The 25,986-nt window shown below is 35.8% G+C and overlaps 1 protein-coding gene and 1 long non-coding RNA gene across 2 annotated transcripts in view; one reads left to right on the top strand and one right to left on the bottom strand.

Moving 5' to 3' along the window:
• Positions 1–606, top strand: part of LOC131273614 (uncharacterized) — a 48,587-nt gene extending 47,981 nt beyond the window's left edge. The window contains exon 3 of the long non-coding RNA XR_009180861.1: positions 482–606. This is a non-coding gene — a long non-coding RNA (uncharacterized lncRNA). The remainder of the gene's footprint in view (positions 1–481) is intronic.
• The window catches only part of KIAA1328 (KIAA1328 ortholog), a 403,146-nt gene that overhangs the window by 330,877 nt on the left and 46,283 nt on the right, over positions 1–25,986 (bottom strand). Inside the window, exon 5 of the mRNA XM_058277168.1 lies at positions 20,664–20,779. Coding sequence (XP_058133151.1) covers positions 20,664–20,779 — 116 coding nt within the window. The remainder of the gene's footprint in view (positions 1–20,663; positions 20,780–25,986) is intronic.

Genomic DNA, 25,986 nt, shown 5'->3' with positions numbered 1-25,986 from the left:
TCGTCATTTAGAAGATAAATTTGAAATAGAAGATAATATTGGAATATCAAATATATCTTCATATCCATTTTGTATGTTGTACATTTTTTCAGGGCAAGAAAATATGTTTTGCAGACCTTACATTTTTACAGAACTTTTGTTTTGAAAAAGCTTTCACATATTCCCACCCCCCCCAAAGTGGCTCCATTGTTGGTTTGTTTATTGTTTTTGCTTATTGTTTTTGCTTGTTGTTGGCATTCATTGTCTGCATGTTGTTTTTGCTCATTGTCTGCTCGTTGCCTGCCTGCTTTTTTTTCTTTAGAAGGCACTGGGAACCGAACCTGGTACCTCCCATGTGGGAGGTGGGTGCTCAACTGCTTGAGCCACAGCCACCACTCCCTGCTCATTTTTTAATTTTGCTCATTGTCTGCTCATTGTTTTTACTCGTTGTTTTGCTCAATGTTTGCTCATTGTCTGCTTATTTTTTGTTTGTTTTCTTTAGGAAAGCACTGGGAACCACACCTGGGACCTCCCATGTGGGAGATGGCTGCTCAACTGCTTGAACCACATACGCTTCCCACATATTTTATTTGATCATCTTATGTAGTAAATAGTTTCTTTGATCATCTTGTGTGGTAAATAGATATTATTAACATGTTATGTATGATGGCATTAAGACTTGCAGAAGTTACTTCACTGAAGCTCATACATCAAGGGTTACTTCATTAAAGGAAGAACTAAGTCAAAGTTCCAATATATATGATTTCAGTGCTCTTTACAAAACACTGCACTGCTTCTTGTTATATCATACAAAGAGATAAGTCATCTTTGAGACATTCATTTTTTAATTAACTAAAGTTTTACAAACTGGCCTTTTCATATAATTACGTGCTTAATTTAAAAGGGGGAAAAGGTGCCTTATCTGCATAAAGCACTGCTCTGCCATTTCAAATTACTATATAATGCATACCAAGATATACTTCTAAATGCTGTGATATTTCTGAATAACTAAGTTTAGCACTATACTAAAATTCCTTCTTATTGCTTTGCCTATAGAGCTCTAGTCTCTGTGCTTTTAGCCTGTACACTGATGCCTTGGGGCTATTAATATGAGACAGAGATGACTCTGACAAATTTTCTTGTCATTCAACAAATATTCTCTTCTGTCACTATATCATAGACTCTATTTGGTAAAAATTTCTCACTAGAGCAATTACTATTATTAACCTCCTTTGCTGTTGGCCTCATCTACCTTTATTTATCTGCTTTTCTCCTTTGCCTCTTGTCATTTTTCCTGTATTTATCACCTTTTCTGTGAAAAAGTCCTCGTGGCTAAAACCAGAAAAATAAAACACATACTTGAAAAACTGAACAACTGGAACAAAAGCATTAACTTTAGATATTTGACTTTTCTAGGCTCATGTAAGAATTTAAGGACTATTTGAGACTGTTTTGATAAGGGGGACTCTATTTCTTCATTTGGCTCTGTTCTTCAAGACTGAGGATTCAAGAAAAATAGATGCTCAATAGCCTGGGATTTCTAACAATACTAACAATAGATAATAAAACTAGAAGAAAGGTGACAATCCTTGCCTTTTAACTATAGGAAGACCCATTTCAGATAATCCATTAACTTTCGATCATTATATAACTATGTCATAATTAGATTTATTACTTCCAAAAATCTGCAGATTTGGAAATGCATAATCTAGGGTAAAACTCTTTAGAAAAAGAAATGTTATTGTATAAGTCTTTAACTGAAGTGAGTGTGTTATCTCTGAGTATTTAACTATTCAAAAGTGAAGGTCATCTTAAGGTTAAAAATAACAAGACAAATTTGCTACTGATTAATAATAAAGCCATTCATTATATTCTTTAGATCTAAAGCAATTATAAACTGTGGTATGGCAAATGGATTCAGCTGAAGAGATTACGTCAGAATAATAGTCTTTTATTTTAAAGAAGTTCAGTAATATAAAAGGCTAACTGGAATAATGAACTCTCCTGAAAAATAATTATGAGCTTGATTTATTGAAAGGATATTTTTTCATGCAAAAACTGCTAAAACTTTTATAATTTTAAATGATATCACATAGATTGTGTTGTTTACCCAGTACAGAATCATCACTTTAAAAAAAATTAAACAAAAATATGGAAAGAAATTTTAAATTTCAGTCTGCTGATATTTAAAAAATAAATAAATCTCTTAGTCATTACTGTCATTTTAGAAGTACCAATCCATGTCTATTTGAAAGTCACTACAAACAACATAGCATCTAGAGCTTTCAGCAAGTCAAAGAAACATTAGCAAAATCAAGACTAGAAAGTAAAATTATTAGTTTCATAATGAAATGGATACAGTATAGATACTAAAAGGAATTCAGACAATAAGGCACAGAGATCCCTCAGAGGAAATCTTATTTTAAAAAGTACAAAATAATACAAAATAAATTCTTGCTCAAAAATGCATTAACACTCAACCAGAAAATAAAGATATGGGAAAATAAAGGAAAAATGATATCTGAAAACATAGGTGTAGAAACTCTATCTTTCCACAGTTATAATAAAAGATCTTTTTACCTAATACTTACTAGAAAAAACAACCCAAAGAATTAAGTGTATGTTAAATACTAAAACACGTGCATACATAAGCAAAGAAACCTTGCTAAACCAAGATAGAGAACAAAGGGAATAAAAAGTGCAATCTCCTTAACATGCTCCAAGACATGTAATTTACTATTGGATAAATTTATCAGAATTTCTAAAAAACTTATGTCATTCTCAGAAGAAAAACTAAAAATGGGTCTAACAATAATGTAAGATGGAAAGCAAATATTAGTGGTTAGCTAGTACTTTTGTTTCAACATATAAATATGCTCAAAACTCTTCTAGCTTTAAAATAAACAAACAAAAAACAACAAACAACATTCCTTCAAATATAGAATACCCTTTGGCTAGATAATATCTCCTTTTTTGCACAGCCTGTTTATTTAAACTTTCCCTTTTTCACCCCATATTCAAGCCTAAAGTCACTACAATTATGTAGATTTTCCTAAAATGTCATTGAAATGCCCTTGGTTTCATCTGTCTACATGCAGCCTCCTCAGAGAAGCTTTCCTTTATACTTCCTGTATAGTCAGCCAAAGGGGTGCTGATGCAAAACACCAGAAATTGGTTGGTTTTTATAAAGTGTATTTATTTGAGGTAGGAGCTTACAGATACCAGGCCATAAAGCATAAGTTACTTCCCTCACCAAAGTCTATTTGGAGCAAGATGGCTGCCGAAGTCTGCAAGGGTTCAGGCTTCCTGGGTTCCTACATTCCTGGGGCTTGCTTTTCTCTGGGTTCAAGGTTCCTTTCTTCCTAGGGCTGGCTTCTCTTTCCTCTGTGAGCTTACTTCCCATGGTTCCAGCTTAAATCTTCAGCATCAAACTCCCACATCAAAACTCCAACATCATAATCATAACTCAATCATGCCCAGGTACAGATCAGATTACAAGCATAATCCAATATCTATTTTTGGAATTCATAATCATATCAAACTGCTACAATTCCCTTCCCACTATTTTCCCACAATATTCTGCACATATTTATCATAGAACTTACCTTACTCTATTCCTTATCTGCTTAATCCTCTTGCACACTACACTAAAAAGTCTCCTTGAAGGCTGGAACACTTACTAATCTTTGATTACGAGTACATGGCACTGGGGAGCAAAGCAAGTGTGGTTCAGTGATTTGAGCCCTCGCTTCCCATGTACAAGTCCCGGGTTTAGTCCCTGGTATGTCTTAAAAAAACAAAAAAAGTACATGGCACAAAGCATGGTATATAGCAAGCTTATTACAAAATACATTACTGAGTACCATATTATTTTAGAGATAAACTAATCCTTTCTGCTAAAGGAGACCTACCCCACACAAAGTAGGTCTAAATGAAGAAAAATTAATATATGAAAGCAATTTTCAAGAAAGAAAAGAAATCCAACTACACTTAAGTTGGTACTTTAAAATGTATGCATAGAAAATATAAATGTTATATAATCTCACATACTTTATACTTAAGACAAATCCACCACTCCACCTTATGGGATATATTCTATACTATATCATGTCCAATTTTGAACCCAAAAAGTAAAACATCCAAATGTTATATTTGTTGCATAGCTTCAAGTCTCCTGACAATGTTTATCAAGAAAACTTCACTTCAGCATGTAAAATGATTCTATACTCCCTTTGTTGTGTATTTCTCAATCACATCCCTCTCTCAGGAAGTCAGAGAATTCAGACACAAATTAAGATTCTAAAAGCAAATTATTATCCTAAGAATTGCAAAAGTTGTTATCCTTCTAATGCCATATTTAATTCTATCACAGCTACCTTCTGGGATGAAGATACACCAATTTCACACTTTCACTTTTTGAGGAATTCCCTCTATATCAGGAGTTCTTAACCAGAGATCTATGGACTCTTCGGGGTCTGTGGGGATCTGTGAGTTTGAACTGAAAAAAATCACCTTATTATCTTTATTTTCTATGACCTCTGATGTTAAGTGTTAGTAAAACTATCTGCTGCTACATTCCGAGAAGGTGTCCATGGTTTTCACCTGACTGGCAAAGTGTTCGATGGAACAAAAAGGTTAAGAACCCCTGCTCTATATAAAATGTCTTCTCCCAAGTTTTCCAACAGTACTCACTAAAGTCACACCTAGGAGATATCCAGGTCACTGCCAGAAAACGAATATCGCAATAGAGTCACATAATTTTTTTTTATATCCCAATGTACATAAGAGTTGTGTTTACACTAAATCATAATCTAATAAGTAGTGCAATAGATTAAAAAGTATGAGCAATAGACTAAAGAAGTATTTCTAAAAAATATGATATATGTACCTTTAATTAAAAGATACTTTACTGCTGAAGAGTGCTAACTATCATCTAAGCTTCAGCAACTTGTAATCCTACCGGTAGAGAGTCTTGCCTCGATGTTGATGGCTGCTAACTTATCAGGGTGATGACTATGGACAGTTGGGGTGGCTGTGGCCATTTCTTAAAATAAGACAATGAAGTTTGCCTCATCAATTGACTCTTCCTTTCATGAAAGATTTCTCTGTGGCATAAAATGCTGTTTGATAGCATTTTACCCACAGTAGTATTTCTTTGGAGTCCATCCTCTCCAACATTGCTGCTGTCTTATCAACTAAGTTTAGGTAATATTCTAAATCCTTAGTTGTCATTTCAACAATATTCTCAGCACCTTCACCAAGAATAGTTTCCACCTCAAGTAACCACATTCTTTGCTCATCTATAAGAAGCAACGCCTCATACATTCAAGTTATATCATGAGATTGTAGCAATTCAGTCACATCTTTGAGCTCCACTTCTAATTCTATTTCTCTTGCTATTTCTACTACATCTGCAGTTACTTCCTCCACTGAAGTTGTGAACCCCTCCAACTCATCCATGATGGCTGGAGTCAACTTCTTTTTCTACAACCTCCTCCCATGTATAATGAATGTTTTTAGTGGCAACCAGAATGGTGAAACCTTTCCAGAAGGTTTTCAAATTACTTTGCACAGATCCAACAGAGGAATCACTATCTATGGCAGCTATAGCCTTATGAAATGTATTTCTTAAATAGTTAAGACTTGAAAGTCAAAATTATTCCTTGATCCATGGGCTGCAAAATGGATGTTGTAATAGCAAGCATGGAAACATTAATCTCAATGTACCTCTCCATGAGAGCTTTTGGGCAATAAGGGGCATTGTCAATGAGCAGTAATATTTTGAAAAGAATCTTTTTTTCTGAGCATTAGTGCTAAATAGTGAGCTTAAAATATTCAGTAAACCAAGTTATAAACAGATATGCTGTCGTGCAGGCTTTGCAGTTGCACTTAGAGAGCACAGGCAGCATAGATTTACCATAATTCTTAAGGGTCCTAGAAGCTTCAGAATAGTAAATGAGCATTGGCTTCAATGTAGTCACCATCAGCACTGACCCCTAACGAGAGCTGAAGCTTCGAGGCCAGGCATAGACTTCTCTCTAGCTATGAAAGTCATCAATGACATCTTCTTCATATAGAAGGCTGTTTCATCTACACTGTAAATCTGTTGTTTTGTATAGCCATCTTCAAAAATTTTCTCAACTAGATCTTCTAGGTAACTTGCTGCAGCTTCTACATCAGCACTTGCTGCTTCACCTTGCATTTTGAAGGTATAGAGATGACTTCTTTCCTTAAACCTCAGGAGCCAACCTCTACTAACTTCAAACTTTTCTTCTGCAGCTTCCTCACATCTCTCAGCCTTCACAGAATAGAAGAAGAAAGTTAGGGCCTTCCTCTGGATTAGACTCTGGCTTAAGGGAATATTGTGCCTGGTTTGATCTTCTATCCAGACTACTAAAACTTTTTTCATATCAGCAATAAAGCAGTTTTACTTTCATATCATTCCTGTGCTCACTGGAATAGCATTTTTAATTTCCTTCAAGGACTTTTCCTTTGTATTCACGATTTGGCTGTTTTGGTGCAAGAGGCCTAGTTTTTGGCCTATCTCAGTTTGGGACATGCCTTCCTTACTAAACTTAATCATTTCTAGCTTTTGATTTAAAATGGAAGGGGTATGATCCATTCATTTGAACACTTAAAAGCCATTGTAGGATTAATTGATCTAATTTCAATATTGTTGTGTCAGGGGAATAGGGAGGAGAGAAAAGGGTGAGGGTCAGGGGTAAGGTCAGTCTGTGGAGCAGTGAGTACAGGTACATTTATCAATTAAGTTTGCCATCTCATATGGGCGCAGTTCACAGTACCCCAAAACAAATACAATAGTAACAGCAAAGGTCATTAATCACAGATCACCATAACAGATTTCATAATAATAAAAAAATTTAAAATACTGCAAGGATTACCAAATTGAAACATGAAGTGAGCACAAGCTGTTGGAAAATGGCACCAATAGACTTATTCGACACCAAGTAGCCACGATGTTCGATTTATAAAAATCACAATATCAATAAAAACCACAGGGAAGCAGACTTGGCCCAATGGATAGGGCATCCGCCTACCACATGGGAGGTCCGCAGTTCAAACCCCAGGCATCCTTGACCCGTGTGGAGCTGGCCCATGTGCAATGCTAATGCACGCAAGAAGTGCCTCGCCATGCAGGGGTGTCCCCCGCGTAGGGGAGCCCAACACGCAAGGAGTGTGCCCCCTAAGGAGAGCCGCCCAGCACAAAAGAAAGTGCAGCCTGCCCAAGAATGGCGCCGCACACACGGAGAGCTGATACAACAAGATGACGCAACCAAAAGAAACACAGATTCCTGGTGCCGCTGATAAGGATAGAAGTGGTCACAGAAGAACACATAGCGAATAGACACAGAGAGCAGACAACTGGGGGGGGGGGTAGGAATAAATAAAAAATAAATCTTAAAAAAAAAAAAACATAAAAACTCAATATCTCAATAACTGTGAAACACAATAAAGTGAAGCACAATAAAATGAGGTATACCTAAATTCAGTATCCTGTAAAAATGCTATTAAAAAAAAAACTAAACCTCTTTCCCCAACCTCCCACAAAGAAACAATATATTCTGTTAGTGCTACCACAAAAATGGGTTCATATTTTTAGTATTGCACTTCATCAAACAGTGTAATTTTAAGTTTATATGTCTTCATTCTGCACTAAACTGCGATTATCTTAAGGTTGGCGGTAATGTTTAATTCATCTTCGAACTCACAACATATTATCACAGTGTCTGTTACACAATAGGCTTTCAATGGTGAATCAATGACTTATACATCATTTATTTTAAAGGCCTAAGGGACGGTGATTGTCAATAGGCATTGCGATTCCCTATACTCATCATAACCGCAATTTTTCCACTTTTGGCCCTTACTGATTAAAATTTTTTATTTTAAAATATTATATTCATCTTTGAGGATTAGGGAATAAGATGAAGACATTCAATAACAGCCAAATACAAAATTTAGCAAACTTGGGCAACTATTTATTATAGGGGTTAAAAATGGTTTGGAATCAGGAAGACTCAGATATGGATACCACTTCTGTCACATACTAGCAATGGAAACGTAAGTTCACCTCAGTTTCTTCATCCATATTTAGGGTATACTAATATTTCAACATATATGGTATTGAAAGGAATATATGATGATGACTGTGAAATAAGTACACATGCTCTAGGGCATAGTAAATATCAATACATGATAAATTCTGAGAAACCAAGAAAATAATATAGTTACTTTACATATGAACTTAGTAAAATGAAAAATTTTTACATACATTATTTCATTTAAAAAGTAAAGTAGCTATTACTACCCTATTTTACAGATAAGAAAATGATTTTAGAAAGGTTAGGTGACATCTCAAGACACAAAAGTATAAAGTAGTTGATTCAAGTAAGCAACCTGCTCTCTTACTAAAAATCCAGTATTACTGAAAGAACAACACAGTTGTTCAAAGAACCATAAGAAGATACACAAGTCAGGGCAATGGATGGAGGAATTGAGTGCGTGAAGAATTTTAAGCTCAAGTCAAATACTGTCAAAAGAAATGCATTAGGGAACGTGTCTTAATGAAGTCTTGAAGAAGGAAATTAGTAAAGGCGCAATAACAAAGAAATAGAAATAAATTGTAAATAAGTAGGAAAAAGCAATGTTTTTCCTTGCTAGTATGTAGGGACCACTCAAGGGGGCCTTAAAATAAAGGTCATATATTTTACATAACACCAGTAATAGAGGGCTTGAATGTCAAAATGAAGCAAATGCATTTGATCCTTCAGTCTATGAGAAGCCAAGGAATGGTATTAAAAGCCAAGTGATGTAATAAAAATAGTCCTTAAGAAAGATTAATCTGGCAGCAATTAGGTCAATCAAAGGACAAATCAGAGAGAATGGAGACAGGAAAACAAGGATGCCATGATTGCTAATTTGATAAGTCAACTTGGCTAGGTCATGATATGCAGTTGTTTGGTCAAGTAAACACTGGTGTGATTGTTACTTTGAGGGCATTTCATGGATTTAAATCATTAGTTTGATTGGGTCTATGGCTCATTACTTCTATAATTGACAGACTGCCTTCAGCACTGAGAGAAGTCTCATTCAATCAGGTGAAGGCCTTAAAGGGAGAACTGATCATTTCAGCAGTCAGAAAGAATTTCTATCTCTACTTCAGGCACCCAGCCAGCTTCTCTTGAGGAATTCAACACCACCAACAAGTTCCCCAACTTGCAGCCTGTCCTCTTTAATTCAGATTTGCCAATTCCCACCGTCATGTGAGCTACTTCCTATAATAAATCTCTTAATATTTACATATTTATGTGTACACACACACATATACATACATCTTGACAGTGCTTGTTTTTCTGGAGAACACTGGCTAATACAAATGTTGTACAGTAATGTAGGAATACATTAAGGGCTGCATTAAAGGAATAAGGGCCTAGACCAGTGAGATGGCAATGAAAACAAAGAAGGAAAATGGGCTCAGAGGGAAAATGAGAAAGATCTAGTGACTGAATGAAGACGTCAAAATGCAAGAAAATCTTTGCTTCTTAAATTTTTGGGAGAATGAATATTCTAAAGACTTGGATATTCTAGATAACTTAAGGTACACTCTTTTGAGTACCAAGAAAAAAATTTAACCAACTTTGGATGAAAGTATTTTAAACCATCCTACCAGTTTTTGTAAAATTGTGCTTTAACTATAACTCAGTCTATAAATGTAAGGCCAATTGATATTGAAATAATCTAGTATAATGGAAAGACAAGAATACATGATGTCAAAAGATTTCACTCTTAGCTCTGTACTGAGCTGTTTCTGTTACCTCTCCAGACCTGTATATCTTTATCTGTAAAAAGTAAATAACAGTATTTGCCTCACCCACCTTAACGGGGTTATTGTAAAGATTAAAAAGTGTGAGTGGTTTGTAAGTAGAAAAACAATATATAGATGTAAGATATCTTTTTAAGAATAGTACTGTTAATGGGGTTTATAAACAATTTAACACTATCTTGATCTAAATACTTTTAAGAATAAAAAAATCTTTAAGAATAGTTTAATAACAATATAACTAATAACAATCAGTTATTTTCTTAAGCATTCCTACTTCTTTGCAGTACAAATGGAAATTTATTTAATTTTTTATTCTGATTTAAAATGACTCTTGATTTAGAGGTGGAGTGGACATCGCCACCCCAGGGTCCTCAGAATGGAGGAATATAATATAGATTGGAGTGGACTTGTTGGTATTCTACTATAGAACTGTTGTGACTCTAGCAATGGAAGAAATTGTATCATTGATGTGGAGATGGTGGTCACAGGAGTTGCTGAGGGCAGGGAGAGGGAGGAACTGGTGTGATATGGGGCACTTTCAGGACTTGGAGTTGTCCTGAATGATATTGCAGGGACAGATGCAGGACATTGTATATCCTGCCATAACCCACTGGATGGACTGGGGAAGAGTGTGAACTACAATGTAAACTATGGTCCATGTGGTGTGGCAGTGTTCCAGGGTGTATTTGCCAAATGCAATGAATGTGCCTTCCTGATGAAGAGGATGATGTGGGAGGAGCAGGATGGGGGGGTGGGGAGTGGGGTATATGGGAACCTTATGTTTTTTAATATAACATTTTGTGTGATCTAGTTATCTTTTTTTAAAAAAGACAAAAAATAAAATAAAAAATAAATATATAAATGAAATTTTTTAAAAATGACATTCCAGGAAAATATGTAGTAACAATTGTCCAAAACCTGCTAATTAATATAGTATCACAAAGCATATAAAACAGCCTCAAAGAATTACAACTTTCACAGTATGAATGATAATTATTAAATTAGTAAACCAATATTTTCTCTAATAAATGGGTTTTATCCAAATACACAGGATATACTCTATCATTAAATAACCCAATTTGTAAACATAAGAAACAAAAACTCGGTATGTATTCATAACATACAGGCCAAGACTCATCAAGGCTGATAAGGAATGGCAATGTACTTTGCTATATTAGTATGTCACACTGCCAGACATGAAAACCCTTTTCTCCTCTTCCATATGCCTTCTATTATACCTATAGTTTCCTTCATTTCAAGAAGTTTTCATTTTTAATTCTCCAAAAATTATATCCAAAACTAGAGAATAGAGAAGTTCCTGCCTTCTCTTATGAAGGACCAGGAAGATTAAAAAGGAAAAATGTACACTTTCTCTTGAAACTTACTTCCTTTTTCATTAAACTTATTTCTACTATCCTTCACAATACCCCTACTCTCCTCCATACCAGGTCAATAAAAGAGCTTCTAAAGCATGGTTCCTATACTTGATAAAAGTCTAACAGATCATGGAAGATCACAGTAGTCTGGCTCTGATAGCAGACACTCATAGTTATATAGAGAGCTCTGAATACCTCTGAAATATTACTGTTAATCAGAGAACCAATTATTTCATTTACTTAATTTGATAAAATTCTTATGCCTTTTCTCTAACCAATTGTTGAGGATTGAGCCATGTCCTCCACAAAAAGCATGTTCAGGTCTCAACCACTAGTCCTGTGGGTGAGAACTCATTGGTAAGTAATGTTATTAGTTAAGGTATATGTAAAATGAATGAGGGTGGGCCTTAAACCAATATACCTGAAGTCATTATAAGTAAAAGAAGCCACAAAGAGCAGCCAGAAGCTGGAAGTTAATAGAAGAGAAAGGGAAAAAAGACAACTCTGCCATGTACATTTCCATGTGACAGAAAAGCCAAGGAATCCCAAAGATTGCCAGCCAGCCAAAGATACAATTGTAGGATGATGCAAACCTTCTAGCCTCTGAAACCATGAGCCGCTAAGTGCCCACTGTTTAAGCAAACACATTATATGTATTTGTTCTAGCAGCAAGGAAATGAAAATACCTGTCTTCAGCACAAATTGAGAAATATAGCTCATTCTAAAACACTCCTCAATAAAGTTAAGATTAGTTTCTTTAAAACTTTCTTCCTAGAGCAAGGTTTCTAAAATGAACTCCCATACAATGGAATCAAAGATGTGAGCTGTATGCACTTCTAAACCTATTCAGTTTACTAAGATCTAACCAGAGAGAGAATTGAAATACACCAGAAGACAGAAAAATACAACATCTCTGCCAATCTGTTTTTTTGAGAGAGCAAAGTAAAATTTGGATTCTTTTCATGAAGCATCAAACAGGTATAGGAATATAGAGAGTTTCCTCTTTCACAGAAATTAGCAGATAAAATAGAAAACAGATCAATTTCACTCTCCTACTTGGCTTCAATGTAGCCTAAGCCCTTGTGTAATCTAATGAAAACCATCAAAACCTCAGTGAAGAAGGGCACAGAAAAGAGCATCAGAAGGGCTAGTAAGCTCATCACTCATTTGTATTAATAATAATAATAATGAGAATTGCTATATTTTATTCATTGCCTACTGAGTACAACACACTGCCAGATTCTTTACATATGTAATGTAAAAGGCCTGAAAAGGCCATATTAATTTTCCACATATGATAGATGAAAAAAGACTCAGAGTTCAGTAACTTTCCCAAGGTCAGACAGCTAATCAACACTAAAGCTATATTTTGACTCTAAAACCCACCATGTCACTCTATCTTTTTCCCTTCCTATGCCAGTTAAAATAGTTAAGTCAGCAAACACTAGTCTATACTTTCCCTCTGGCAAGCTTTTGATACCATCTTAACCCAAGACATATACTCTGAAAATGAAAATTAGCTCAAATATTTATCAACTTGTCTAATGGCTACATCCTGTGTCTTATACTAACATGTTTCAGAATTCATGTCATTGGACATATGTCTCTTTAAGTTTCAGATTTCTCTTTTCACACACAGGCAAAAATCTACTAGGCAAAAATCTACTAGGTTCATCAGACTGCTTGACTTTGTAAATGGCATATTCATTTATCTAGTTCAGTTCTTAGGAAATAAGCTATTATTCAAAGACTGAATTACCAAAAACTCTAATGTTTTAGTAATAAATTCTCTCTCTACCATTAGAACAAATCCTTTAAAAGTCTGATGCTAAAACAGACATGCTTTTTTTTTTTTACTAAGGCACCACTGGTCTGTGTGTGCATACTTAATGATTAAATCAAATTATTAGAAAATTTTTAAAAACACATAAATTTGGTATAACACTTTTAAAATGCCAAAAATTAGATTTCATGGATATAGTTCCTCACATAGAAACAGACTTTAAAATTACCTGAAATCATCTGATTTTATGTATATGGAGCCTGAATCATTCATGTATGATATATAAATGTGCTTGTAGTTAAAATTATATTTTAAATTACATCCTTATTTTATGTTTCTATGTTTTACATACTATAAAATTATCCATATTAACTTTTGACCTGTTTATTCTAGCAAAGGAGATTTAGACATGAGCAATCTACTTGGAATAAAAACCACGTATGCTGAGTTCCAGAAAGACAGCCTCAGAGTAGGTATGCAGGGCTCAACTCTCTCACAAAAACAACAAAGAAAGGGCCAAAAGATGTCCAAAGGACCTGCTTTGGCGGTCAGAAGACCAAGACAGTGTTGTTACCCAGCTCCCAGGAAGGCAAGGGACAGAGAGACAAAGAACCCAAAACAACAAACATGCGTTAACAAAACCCTGCAGTGGCTCGGAAGGGCTCCTAAACCCCATCCCCAAGATATTAAGCTGGGATAAAACCCCTGGCTCACTGCAACCAACTGAGAGGGGAATAGATATCTTCCTCCCTGTCAGCTGTTACAAGGGAAAAGGGAGGGGGAGCCAGGGGACCGCTCTTCAGTGAATTTGGCCAGCAGAGCCTGCTTTGAATCTTGACTCTGGCCAAACCAAAACACAGGAAAGCAGAACTTCACAGAAAACACCTCTGTGGAAAGGTACAGCTACAACTGCCATCTGCTGGCTGGTCTGGAAATTGCATAGAGAAAATCTACTTTAAGGGCTTTCTTTACCCAATCCCTATTAATGAGACCCTGATCTGATTTTGATAACTTAGGCTGGGCAATTTTAGAGGTTCAGAATAAGTTGAACCAAACATCAAGGAGAGCTGTTAAAAAGAAAACAATAGGGAAAAAGGCTATGGCTCAATCAGTTGAGCTCCCATCTACCATACGGGAGGCCTTGGGTTGCCGTCCCAGGGCCTCCTTGTGAAGGCAGGCGTTCACCCGCATGCCGTGGAGTGCTGCCCGGCCCACAAGTGCTGCAGAGAGCTGACTCAGCAAGGTGATGCAACAACAAAAAAAGGAGACAAATAAAAAAACACAGAAGAATGCACAGTGAATGGACACAGAAAGCAAAACAACAAGCAAGCCAAGGGGGCGGGGGGAATAAATACAGACATGCAGAAGAATGCACAGCAAACGGACACAGAGCAGACAGCAAGCAAGATGCAAGGGGGCGGGGAATAAAGGAAAAAAACAACAATAGGCAAGGGGAGAAGCTATTGCTCAAGCACTTTTGTGCCAGCCTCAGGTTCTGTTCCTGGTGCCTCCTAAAGAAGACAAATAAACAACAAGTAGACCTGAGCAAAAACAATGAGCAGACAGCCAGCAAAAATAATGAGTAGACAATGAGAAAAAACAACAAGCAGACAACGAGCAAAAACAAACAAGCAGGGAGCCAATGTGGCTCAAGCAGTAGAGTGCCTGCTTCCCACACTGGAGGTTCCAAGTTCAGTTCCCAGTGCTTCCCAAATAAAAAGCAGACAATGAGCAGACAATGAGCCAAAAAAATAAGCATACAATAAGCAAAAACAACACACACAAACAACAAACAAAACCAACAACCAAAAACAATGAGCAACAGAGGAGGGAGCGATCTCAGGGGCAGGGGGAATTAAAAAACAAAACAAAACAATAGGCAAGAGAGAGAAATTGGCCATCAGAGTAAATTCAGCAACATATTCAGATGCATAGATATTACTAAAAAATTACAAGCCATACCATAATATAGGAAGAGATGGACCAGCCAAGGAGAAAACCAAATTTTCTTAAATGTCTGAAATCCTGAAGAGAAAAAGGATTTAAGACTATTAATCAATAATAATCACACAACTCTCCTAAATCAATTTAACAAACTGAAAGAAAATATGACTAAAGAGAAAAAGGATATTAAGAAGACACTGAGTATGCATAAAGAACAATTTGAAAGCCTGCAAAGAGAAGTAACAGAGCTTATGGTAATAAAAGACACAACGGATGAAATAAAAAATACATTAGAGGGGAGTAGAGGTAGCTCATTGGTTGTGTGCCTCCTTCTAATATATGAGGTCCTGAGTTCAAAACCTGGTACCTCCTAAAAAAATACACTAGAGGCACATAAGAGCAGAAGTGAATTGCTTGAAGACAGAATTAGTGACTTCAAGGACAGAACATCTAAACTAGAAAAGAAAGGAGAACAGAAAAAGAAGAGAATGCAAAAAATGGAACAGAGTTTCAGGGAAATGAAAGACAACGCAAAACACACACACACATGTGCCTTATCAGTGTCCAAGGAGAAGAGAATGGAAAAGGGGCAGAAAAAATATTTAAGGAAATAATGACTAAAACTTCCCAACCCTTATGAAAGGCATAACTATCAATATCCAAGAAGGATAATGCACTCCAAACAGAAAAAATCCAAAGAGAACTACCCTGAGATACATACTATTCAGAATGACAAATATCTGAAAAAAGGAAAGGATCCTGAGAGCTGCAAGAAAAATGCAAAACCTCACATACAAGGGAATCTCAATAAGATAAAGTGCAGACCACACATCAGAAACCATGGAGGTGAGAAGAAAGTGGTAGATGTTTTAGGATACTGAAAAAGAAAAACTGCCTGCCAAAACTTCTGCATCTAGCAAAGTTGTCCTTCAAAAATGAGGGTGAGTTCAAAGTCTTCACAGACAAACAAAAACTGTTAGAGTATTTTACCAAAAGACCAGAATTACAAGAGATCCTAAAGGGACTGTTGCAGCCTTGAAGACAAAAAACAAGGGTGAGAGACTTGGACACATGTATAGAAATGAAGATTTTTAAGAAAGGTAAATTAAAGGGCAAAAAGACAGACAGTAGTAAGGTATGACAACAAAGGGCCAAAGGACAAAATAAACGAAGTAAGTAAAGATCTTACAGTAATAACATTACATTGAATGTTAATGGCTTGAACTCCCCAATCAAAAGACACAAAATGATAGAATGGATTACAAAAATGAGCCATCTACATGCTGTCTACATTTATTTCAGAAGGGTAAGGGGCCTCAATTAGCCAAAAATGTCTTAAAAAAGAAGAACGAAGTTGGAGGACTCTCATTCTTGACTTCAAAGCATATTACTCAGCTAAAGTGGTAAAAACAGCATGGTACTGGCATAAAGACAGACAGATTGACAATGGAACCAAATTGAGAACTCAGAAATAGACTCTTAAATCTACAATCAAGTGATTTTTGACAAGGCTTTCAAGTTCTCCCAAATGGACTGGAACAGTAAATTCAGCAAATGGTGTTGGGAAAAGTTGATAGTCATATCCAAAAGAAAGAAAGAAAACCCCTATCTCATACCTCATAATGGATCAAGGACCTAAATATAAAAGCTACAACCTTAAAACTAATAGAAGAAAATGTAGGAAAACATCTTCAAGATCTTGGGCTGGTGGAAGTTTCTTAAACCTTACACCAAAGCATGAACAACAAAAGAAAAAATACACAGGATATTCTCAAAATTAAACAGTCTCAGACCTCAAAGGACATTGTTAAAAGGTTGAAAAGGCAGCTGACTCAATGGGCAAAAGACTTGAAAAGAAAACTGTCCAAAGAAGAAATACAAATGGCAAAAAAGCACATGAAAAACTGTTCAACATCACTAGCAATTAGGGAAACGCAAATCAAAACTACAATGAGATATCATTTTATACCTACTAGACTGGCCATTATTAAAAAGTTGAAAACCTTTAAGTGTTGGAGAGATTTGGCTAGATGGGATCAGCTTATTCACTGGTGGGAACGTAGAATGGTACAGACTACATTCTGTTTGGCATTTTCTACAAAAGTTGAATATAGACTTGCCATGTGACCCAGCAATACCATTACTAGGTATATACCCAGAAGAACTGAGAGCAGTGACACAAATGGACACCTGCACATGGATGTTCATAGCAGCATTATTCACAATTGCCAAAAGTTGGAAACCCAGGTGTCCATCAACCAATGAGTTAATAAACAAATTGTGGCATACACACACGATGGAATACTATGCAGTGATAAGAAGAAACAAAGTTGTGATGTCTATGACAACATGGATCAACCTGGAGAACATCATGTTGAGTGAAACAAGCCAGACACACAAAGACAAATACTTTATGACTGCACTATTATGAACTAGATATATTGTGTAAACTCATGGAGTTAAAAATTAGAATACAGGTCACCAGAAAATACAATGAGGGTAAAGAATGGAAAGCAAAAGTTTAATCTCTGTAGAATTGGCAAAAAAAGTTTATAAATCTTTGGAAATGAATAGAAATGGTAAAAGCACATCATAGTGTTTGTAACTAGCAGAGGTATTATACGGGTATGACAATGGTTGAAAGCTTAAGTCTAAGGTATGCATATTACTAGAAGAAAAGCTAAAAAATGTAACATGAAACTGTATAACATAGTGAAACCTCATATAAAATACAAACATAGGTGATACTGCATATATAGAAATGTTTTTACAAAATACACATGCAAATAAGCTAGAGAGATAGAAACAGAATAGTATAATAGCTATGTTTGGCAGGGGAAGGATAGAGAGATTGAGAGGTACTGCGTTTATTTTTGTTCATTTGTTTTTTGTTTTTTAATATTATTACTGGAATAATGAAAATGCTATAAAAATGACTGATTTGATGAACGCACAACTGTGATTATACTGAATACCACTGATTGTACATTTTGGATAGATTTATGCTTTATTAATATGTATCAATAAAATTGATTTGTGGGGAAAAAACCATGTATGTCATTGTTTTTTACCTTATCTTCCTTTCTCCCTTCTTGGACAATAAAGTTCTTTAGATACCAACTATGTTTTGATGTGTTTTTTTTAACCTTAAAAATAATCTGTATATCAAGTCAAAGAAGTAAAGGAGAAGGAAAACTAATTACACCAACTAAACCATTTTGATTTTTGAAATTGGTCAATATTTACTCCACTCCTCATTCACAAGAATAAATGCTTAAGTTAAATTCCTTCTACCTTAATATAAAATAGGTTTAAATATGTCACATGTCCAAGTGTCTGACTTTATTCACATGCCTTTTCTCTTCTTTTTTAGCAATACACTAGATTAGGTCCCTTCTGTAAAGGGACAAATAGTAAATATTTAGGGTACATTGGCTACAGGGTCTCTGTAGCAACTACTCAACTCTGCAGGTGGAGCACAAAAGCAGCTACAGATGGGATTTAGTCCAAGATCAGTAATTTGCTGACCCTAGAGCTAAATCATGGGAAAAACTTAAAAATATTGATGCTATGCCACCTGTAATATCTTATTAGGCTTAGAGATGACTACATTAATGACCATGCAGAGTTTAGACTGTTTCAGCAGTGAATAGAATTAAGCATGATCCAAAGAATGCTGCACACAACAGTCTAATGAAATTAGATCCTACTTTCCCAGATAGACAAATATTTTTGCGAAGCACATCACCAAACAGAGCCTCTATTAATACATGTGGCCAGCATTCTAAAAGTGTGTACTACCTACCTCTCTCACCTTCTTTCCCCAATTCACCTCCAATTTCATGGAATGGTATACATATCTTTTATCCTAGGAGTGTCAAAGTATCACCACCTCCTCCCTACACAAAAAGCAAATTCTATTTCCCTAACTCCACCTGTTAGATAGATTTGGAGACTGACTTCATTTCTAATTCCCTTTTCCCTTGCTGTCTTCCATTATAAAAGTTGGAAAATCTAAATGCTCACATTCTCAGCCTCCCTTATAGTTCAGGTTAGCCATGTAATAAAGGTCAGAACAATAAATATACAAATGAATGCAAGGGGCAAGGGGATCCTGAGAAAGTTATTACATTTTTTTTTAAATGGAGGGGAGACCACAATTGCAATGACCTCTTCCCCTTTTCTTCCTGCCTTAGTATAAATGTGATGTCTGGAATTGAAAAAAACATTTTGCAAACATGAGAAAAACTAAGAGAATTGTAGAGATGCCAGCCCTGAAAACTTGAAGCTACTGAATCAATGCCAGAAGCTGCCTATCTCCAGAGTTATTGTATGAGAAAACAATACATTGCGTGAATCAGAGTTTTTTTAAAATTATAAATGAAAGCATTCCTTACAATTGTGTTTTTGTTTTTAAAAAGGGCTAGGGGCCCAAATCACTATTATTTGTGAGAAATCCAAGAGTAAAACTGGTTGGGCACAGTTTGTTGGTGAATCCTGACTAAACAGCATTACTTCAACCTCAAGAGAAAAGTAGCAGAATGAAAGAAAGAAAAGCACAAAAAAGGGTCTAGCCTGGGGTTTACAACTTAGGGCAATCTAGTCAGAGAAGGGCAAAGGAAAAGAAAGGCCCAAGGTGATTATCCCAATGCTAAATTATATAGGGGAACAACGAGAAAAACTACTCCATTAGAATTGTAGGGCTAAAATGAAAACTTACTAATGTTCTATTCAACAAATCAAGCCAGAAAATTCTTATTATATTAATTACATTTCATGCAATCCCATTAACTGAAAATGTATGTTCGGAACACATTTTTTCATAGTTTTATAGTTTTAAAGTTCCTACGCTTTTTCCCTCTAATTTTTCAATTTCCCAGGTATTCACAAAGGTGTAGTTACTGTTGAAATATAATTTTTAACAGGCAGAATCTTTTAAATAATTATAAGTAATCAAGTTGATGATACTGACAATAAGGGAATGTTTCCATCGAACATTCCCACATTAGTTTGGCTGGCAGATCTATCATGCTAACTTTAGGTACAGTTACTTCTCTTCTATATCAATGCTATTGCATAATGGGTAGAAGCACAAATATATGTATTTTTACCCTTCCAAAAGAAACTTCAGAAATATGCTTAACTCACATACCCATTAAAAGTACAATTCTTAAGTTAAAACACCCGTTTTTGTTTTCGCACAAACAATACAAAATATATTTTTTTCTCTAGTTCTAAACCCAGTAGTTTTTTTCTCCATGAAAATGGTTTGGTGATTTTATGTTGCAGTGTAAACACCTGTCAATTACAACATTTACAAATGCAAAATATTTTTTTTTATGATTTCAAAGTAAAATTTCTTAGGACTGTCATAAGTTTTAGCTAGAAAGAATACAAATATGAGAAGGTTTCAGGCTCAACTACAGCAGTGGAACAGAATTTAATAAAAAGTTCCAACATTACATTTTAATGCCCAAATTTCTTATTGTCTTTTTTAGTTGACAAATATGTGCTTCACAGCATAATAGCAGCAACAGAACAGCTGGATGACCATATCAAGCACAAAGGAAGCAGCAGCACATGCTGTTAAGTGTTGTTCTGATTGCCTAGAAATGGCAGCACATGCAGATTTATATCCCCTTATAAATTAGAACAATTATTGCGCTAGAGTTTACATTTTCTCCATGAAAGACTCAAACTTCTTGCACATTAAAAAAAGGAATTTCAAAAAGGATATCTTCCCTTTCTCTGATGATAAGTTCATTCTGTTCTTCCAACTGTCTGATCTTCTTCTCAAATGATTCCTGCTCAGCTTTTAGCCGTTCTTCTGTTACTTCCTTTTCCTCACTTACTCTGAAAGAAATACAAAAACGGAAAAGAAAATGCCTGTCAGAATAAAATAAAACACATGCCCACAGTTGCAGATTACCAAAACTAGATTTCTTCCAGAGCTTTCGTACACTAAATTCTTGAGATATATATATATATATTTTGGTATTTTTAAAAATTATTGAAGAATATCACTCATACATAATCATACATAAACAATAAGTTTTTGTGAAGTTGTGAACTTATAAAACAAACATACATAACATCATACAGGGTTCTCATACCTCATGCTACCAGCAATATCATGCATTGCGGTAAAACATTTTTGACAAATGATGAAAGAGCATCATCAAAATACTACTACTAACCAAAGTATCTTACGTTTGGTATACTGTCTGCCAACCCACCTTATTATTATTTTTCATATCATTCACACAATAAGTGCATAGTAAAAGTTGTGAACTTACAATGCAAACATGCTTAACATCATACAGGGGTCCTGTACGTCAACCCAAAACCAAAACATTGTATTGCTGTGGGATATTTGTTACAAATTATCAAAGAATACCATCAAACTCTTATTACTAACTAAAGTCCGTATCTTATATTTGGTGTATTTTTCCCCCAACCCACTCCATGATAATTTTTTAAAATATATTTTTATTACTGAAATTGTGAACTTACAAACCAATCATGCTCATATGCAGAATTCCCATATATCACACCTCCATCAACACACCACACTATGGGGAACATTTGTTACAGACTGTGAGACAATATCATTAGACTATACCATTAATCATGGTTCATAGTGTACATTTGGTATACTTTTTTCTTACTTCCCTATTATAAACACAGTACTTCTTTGGCATAGATGCAAGAATATTACAGTATCATCACTGTGTTTTTCCCATGCTTCTCCACACTCCCACCACCCTGCAATAGTGATGTAACTATGCTCTAGCTCACAAAGGACACTGTTTGCATCTGTACCATCAACCAACATTCTCATCCAACTCTGGGTTAATTACTGTTTTATTCAGTCCCTAGAAAAATCACTAGCTTTCTTTCAATTGACATTTACATCCCAGGACTATCTTTTCCAGCCACATCCCCAATTATAAAAAAGCTGTCACTCTTTATAATGGTTTATCATCAACTCTATACCTTTCCACATTTTTATAGTGAAGTTAATGAAAATATCTACATACATTAAGCAACAGTAGTCCATCTCTGCCTTCCTATTATCTCCTTTAAGAATCTACCACTTACCACTAGGTCTTGGAGATGTTTTCCTACATTTTCTTCTATCAGCTTTATGGTTCTTGCTTTTATATTCAGGTCTTTGATCCATTTTGAGTTAATTTTTTGTAGAAGGTGTGAGATAGAGGTCCCCTTTCTTTGCTATGGCTATGAATATCCAGTTCTCCCAGCACCATTTGTTGAATGGACTGTTCTGCTGAATGGGTGGGTTTGATAGGCTTATCAAAAATCACTTGACCATGGATGTGAAGGTCTCTTTCTGAACCATCAATTCAGTTCCACTGGTCTATGTGTCTGTCTTTATGCTAATACCATGCTGCTTTGTACCACTGAAGCTGGGTAATATGAGGTAAAAACCAGAAGTAAGAGTCCTCCAACTTTGCTTTTCCTTTTAAAGATGTTTCTGGCAATTCGGGGCCCTTTATTCTTTCACATAAATTTGATAATTGTGTTTTCCATTTATTTGAAACAAATTAGTGGAATTTTTATCAGGATTGCATTGAATCCGCATCAATTTGGGTAGAATTGACATCTAATGTTATTTAGTCTTTGATCCATGAGCATAGAATGTTCTTCCAATTATTTAGGTCTTTTTTATTTCTTTTAAAATTTCATTGTTGTTTTCTGAATACGAGTACTTTACATCCTTGGTTAAATTTATTCCTAGATACTAGATTCTTTTAGTTGCTATTATAAATCAATTTTTTTTCCTGATTTCCTCCTCAAATTGTGCATTAGTAGTGTCCTTTAAAGTCTATTTTATCTGATATACGTATAGATACTCTAGCTTTTTTTTTTTTTTTTTTGGTTATTGCATGTGTGAAATATCTTTTCCTAGCCTTTCACTTTCTATCTATTGGTATTCTTGTGTCTAGGATGAGTCTCTTGCAGACAGCAGATAGATGCCTCATATTTTCTTATCCATTCCACCTGTCTGTGTCTTTTGATTGGGGAGTTTAACCCATTAACATTCAATGTTATTATTGTAAAGGCAATTCTGATTTGGGTTTTATCTGTCATATTATATTTCACCACTCTTTTGAGACTTTTAGTTACTTTTACTGACAAAAATCTTCATTTCTAGACTCTTTTCCAAGCCTCTCTCCTGTCTTTTGTTTTCAGACTGTAGCACACCTTTAGTATTTCTGCAAGGCCAATTTGTTATAAACTCTCTCAGTTTCTGTTTATCTGTGAATATTCTAAACTCATCCCCATTTTTGAAAGACAACCTTGCTGGACATAAGATTCTTGGCAGGAAGTTTTTCTCTTGTAGCATTTAAAATATATCTTACCACTGTCGTCTTGCCTCCGTGGTTTCTGATGAAAAATTGGCACTTAATTTTTTTGAGTATCCCTTATACGTTATGCATTGCTTTTCATTTGCTGCTCTCAGAATTCTGTCTTTGGCATTTGAAATTCTGATTAGTATGTGCCTCTGGTTGGTCTATTCAGATTTATTCAGATGGGAGTACGTTGTGTTTCTTGGGCACCAATATCTATGTCCTTCAATAGGTTTAGGACATTTTCTACTATTATTTCTTTAAATATTCCTTCTGCCTCTTTTCCCTTCTCTCCTCCTTCTGGGACCCCCAGAAGTCTCTTGCTGTCATTTAGTTCCCTGAGACCTTGTTCAATTTTTCCATTCTTTTCTTCATCCATTCTTTTTTATGTTCGCTTTTGGAGAGCCATGTCTTCAAGCTCACTAAGCCTTTCTTCTGCCGCCTCAAATCTGGTGTATATGATTCCAGTGTATTTTTAATTCTATTTATTGCGCCTTTCATTCCTGTAAGATCTATTTTTCTATGTATGCTTTCAAACACTTTGTGTTCATCCAATGCCTTCTTAATACCCTTAATCTCTTTAGCTATCACATTGAATTTATTAAGGAAATTTGTTTGAACATCTACAATTAGTTATCTCAACGCCTTTATGTCATCTGGAGGCTTATCTTATTCCTTTAACTGGGCCATATCTTCCTGTTTCTTGGTATGAATTGCGGATTTTTGTTGTCTTGGCATCTGACTTACTAGATGTATTTATTCTGGGTGCAGTTTCTCTCTTTAATTCAGGGCTTTCTTGTCCTTTCTCCCTTGCTGGTTGTTTAGTAGGAGCTGAGAATGTAGTTGGTGCTATAAGTTGTGGAGGCTCAAGCTGCCCACATTGCCCCTAGGACAAATGAAGCTTCTACCATACTTCTTCTTTGCTAGGAGTAGGGACAGAGCCACAGCCATGTATAATAATCCAAGTAGTACAGGCCTACACTGTATTTGCCCGGAAAGACTTATGAAGGCACACCCTTACTCCCCTGCCTGGGGTGGGGAGGAACTGCAGGTGTGGGCAGCAATCTATGCTGTGCAGGTCCAAAATGACCACAGTTGCCCCCACAGACTTCTGATTACTCATTTGTGCCAAAAGAATGTACTTGCAGTTACCCACAGAGGCTGGCGCATATCCTGCCAGGTTTCTCCCTGCCAGAGTTGGGGCTGCAGTATAGCCTGGGGCTGCAGTCCTATCTGGATGGAAAGAAGATGGTCCGTACTATCAGTGCAATTTTCAATCAGCCTGGCTTCCCCTCATGTTGGGGGTGGAGCCAAATAGCAGCCACTAGCCTCTTTCCAACTTGGACAGGCTTAAACTTTAGCTGTTCTTAAGGTTATACTTTAGTCAGCTGAATTTACTAATCAGTAGGTGAAGTCAGTGGCCAACCATCTCTTCTTCCCCTGATTTTGGGAAATGGAGCTTCCAACTCCAACCACAGAATACTTCCTGAGGTGGCTTGTGCTGCTAGAGTAGGATAATCACTAGACTCTGGTGTGGCCTGCAGTTTCCCAGGGAGTCAGGCACAGATCCACCAGCTTCCTCCCTGCCGGAGATAGGGATGGAATTTAGGCTAGAGTTGCAATCCAATCTTGTGGAAAGAGGCTGGTCCCTACCAGCACTGTGATTTTCAGTCAATCCCACTACCCCTCATGCCAGGGATAGAGTTAAAATGATGGATCCTAGCCTCTTTCTGACTTAGACAGGTTCAAACTTTAGCTGTTCTTAGGATTATACTTTAGCCAGCTAAATATACTTATCAGTAGCTGAAGTTGGTACCCAACCTTCTCATCCTCCCCTGTTTTTGGGAAATTGAACTTCCAATTACAGCTATTACAGAAGAAATAGCTTCTAAGGTGGCCTGTGCTATCAGTGGAGGATGGGTACTAGCCTCTGCCATATGGAGTGCTCTACTTAACGAATCTTCTCTACAGATGGGCAATCTCTTCCTTCTTTCACAGATGTTGCAGGATGATCCTCTGGTCTCTTAGAGTGCCCAAACAGGTGACTTAGGTAACTTGGGTGATTATTAACTGCCCTCTACCATGAACTGACTCTAGGAGCTCCTTACTGTGCCACCATCTTGCTGATTGTCTCTATTCTACCCCTAAAAAACAAATATTTCATACAGCAATCTTCTTTATCTTTATAATAAAATATGCATGTGATTTTATATCAAGAATATTTCCAATCAACAGAAGTCTCTTAAAAAGGGAAATTCTTATAACAGATACAGGTGCCCAATTACAATCTAATACTGAAAATATGTTTCTTTTTTTCATTATCAAAATAACTGACACAACTAATTTAGACTTTATTAAACTTTTATTTAAATTCTGCCCATAAAATAAATAGCATCCATATCTCATAAATATTTTATTGAATATACACAGGCAACTTTACTCTTTTCCTCACAATGACATCCTGTATTCCTCAAATAATTGGCAAACAAATTTAAAAAAAAAGAATGCATTAGGATAAAGAAAGGTCTGCATTATATTTATTCTTATTCTAGAAAGGATTATAAAGTTAAAAACAATGACTATAAAATCTGTGTCATCAAATATTTAACTCTCAGAAGCATTTGCACTAGGATTTCTGGGAAGATGGCAGACTAGAAAGACATGGGACTCTCTTCTCCCCCCTAGAAA

The sequence above is a fragment of the Dasypus novemcinctus genome, chromosome 16 (genome assembly GCF_030445035.2).
Source record: "Dasypus novemcinctus isolate mDasNov1 chromosome 16, mDasNov1.1.hap2, whole genome shotgun sequence".
In the NCBI taxonomy this organism is placed as follows: domain Eukaryota; kingdom Metazoa; phylum Chordata; class Mammalia; order Cingulata; family Dasypodidae; genus Dasypus; species Dasypus novemcinctus.
Note: the sequence above shows the minus strand (reverse complement) of the source record. Positions and strands in the feature narration are given on the sequence as shown.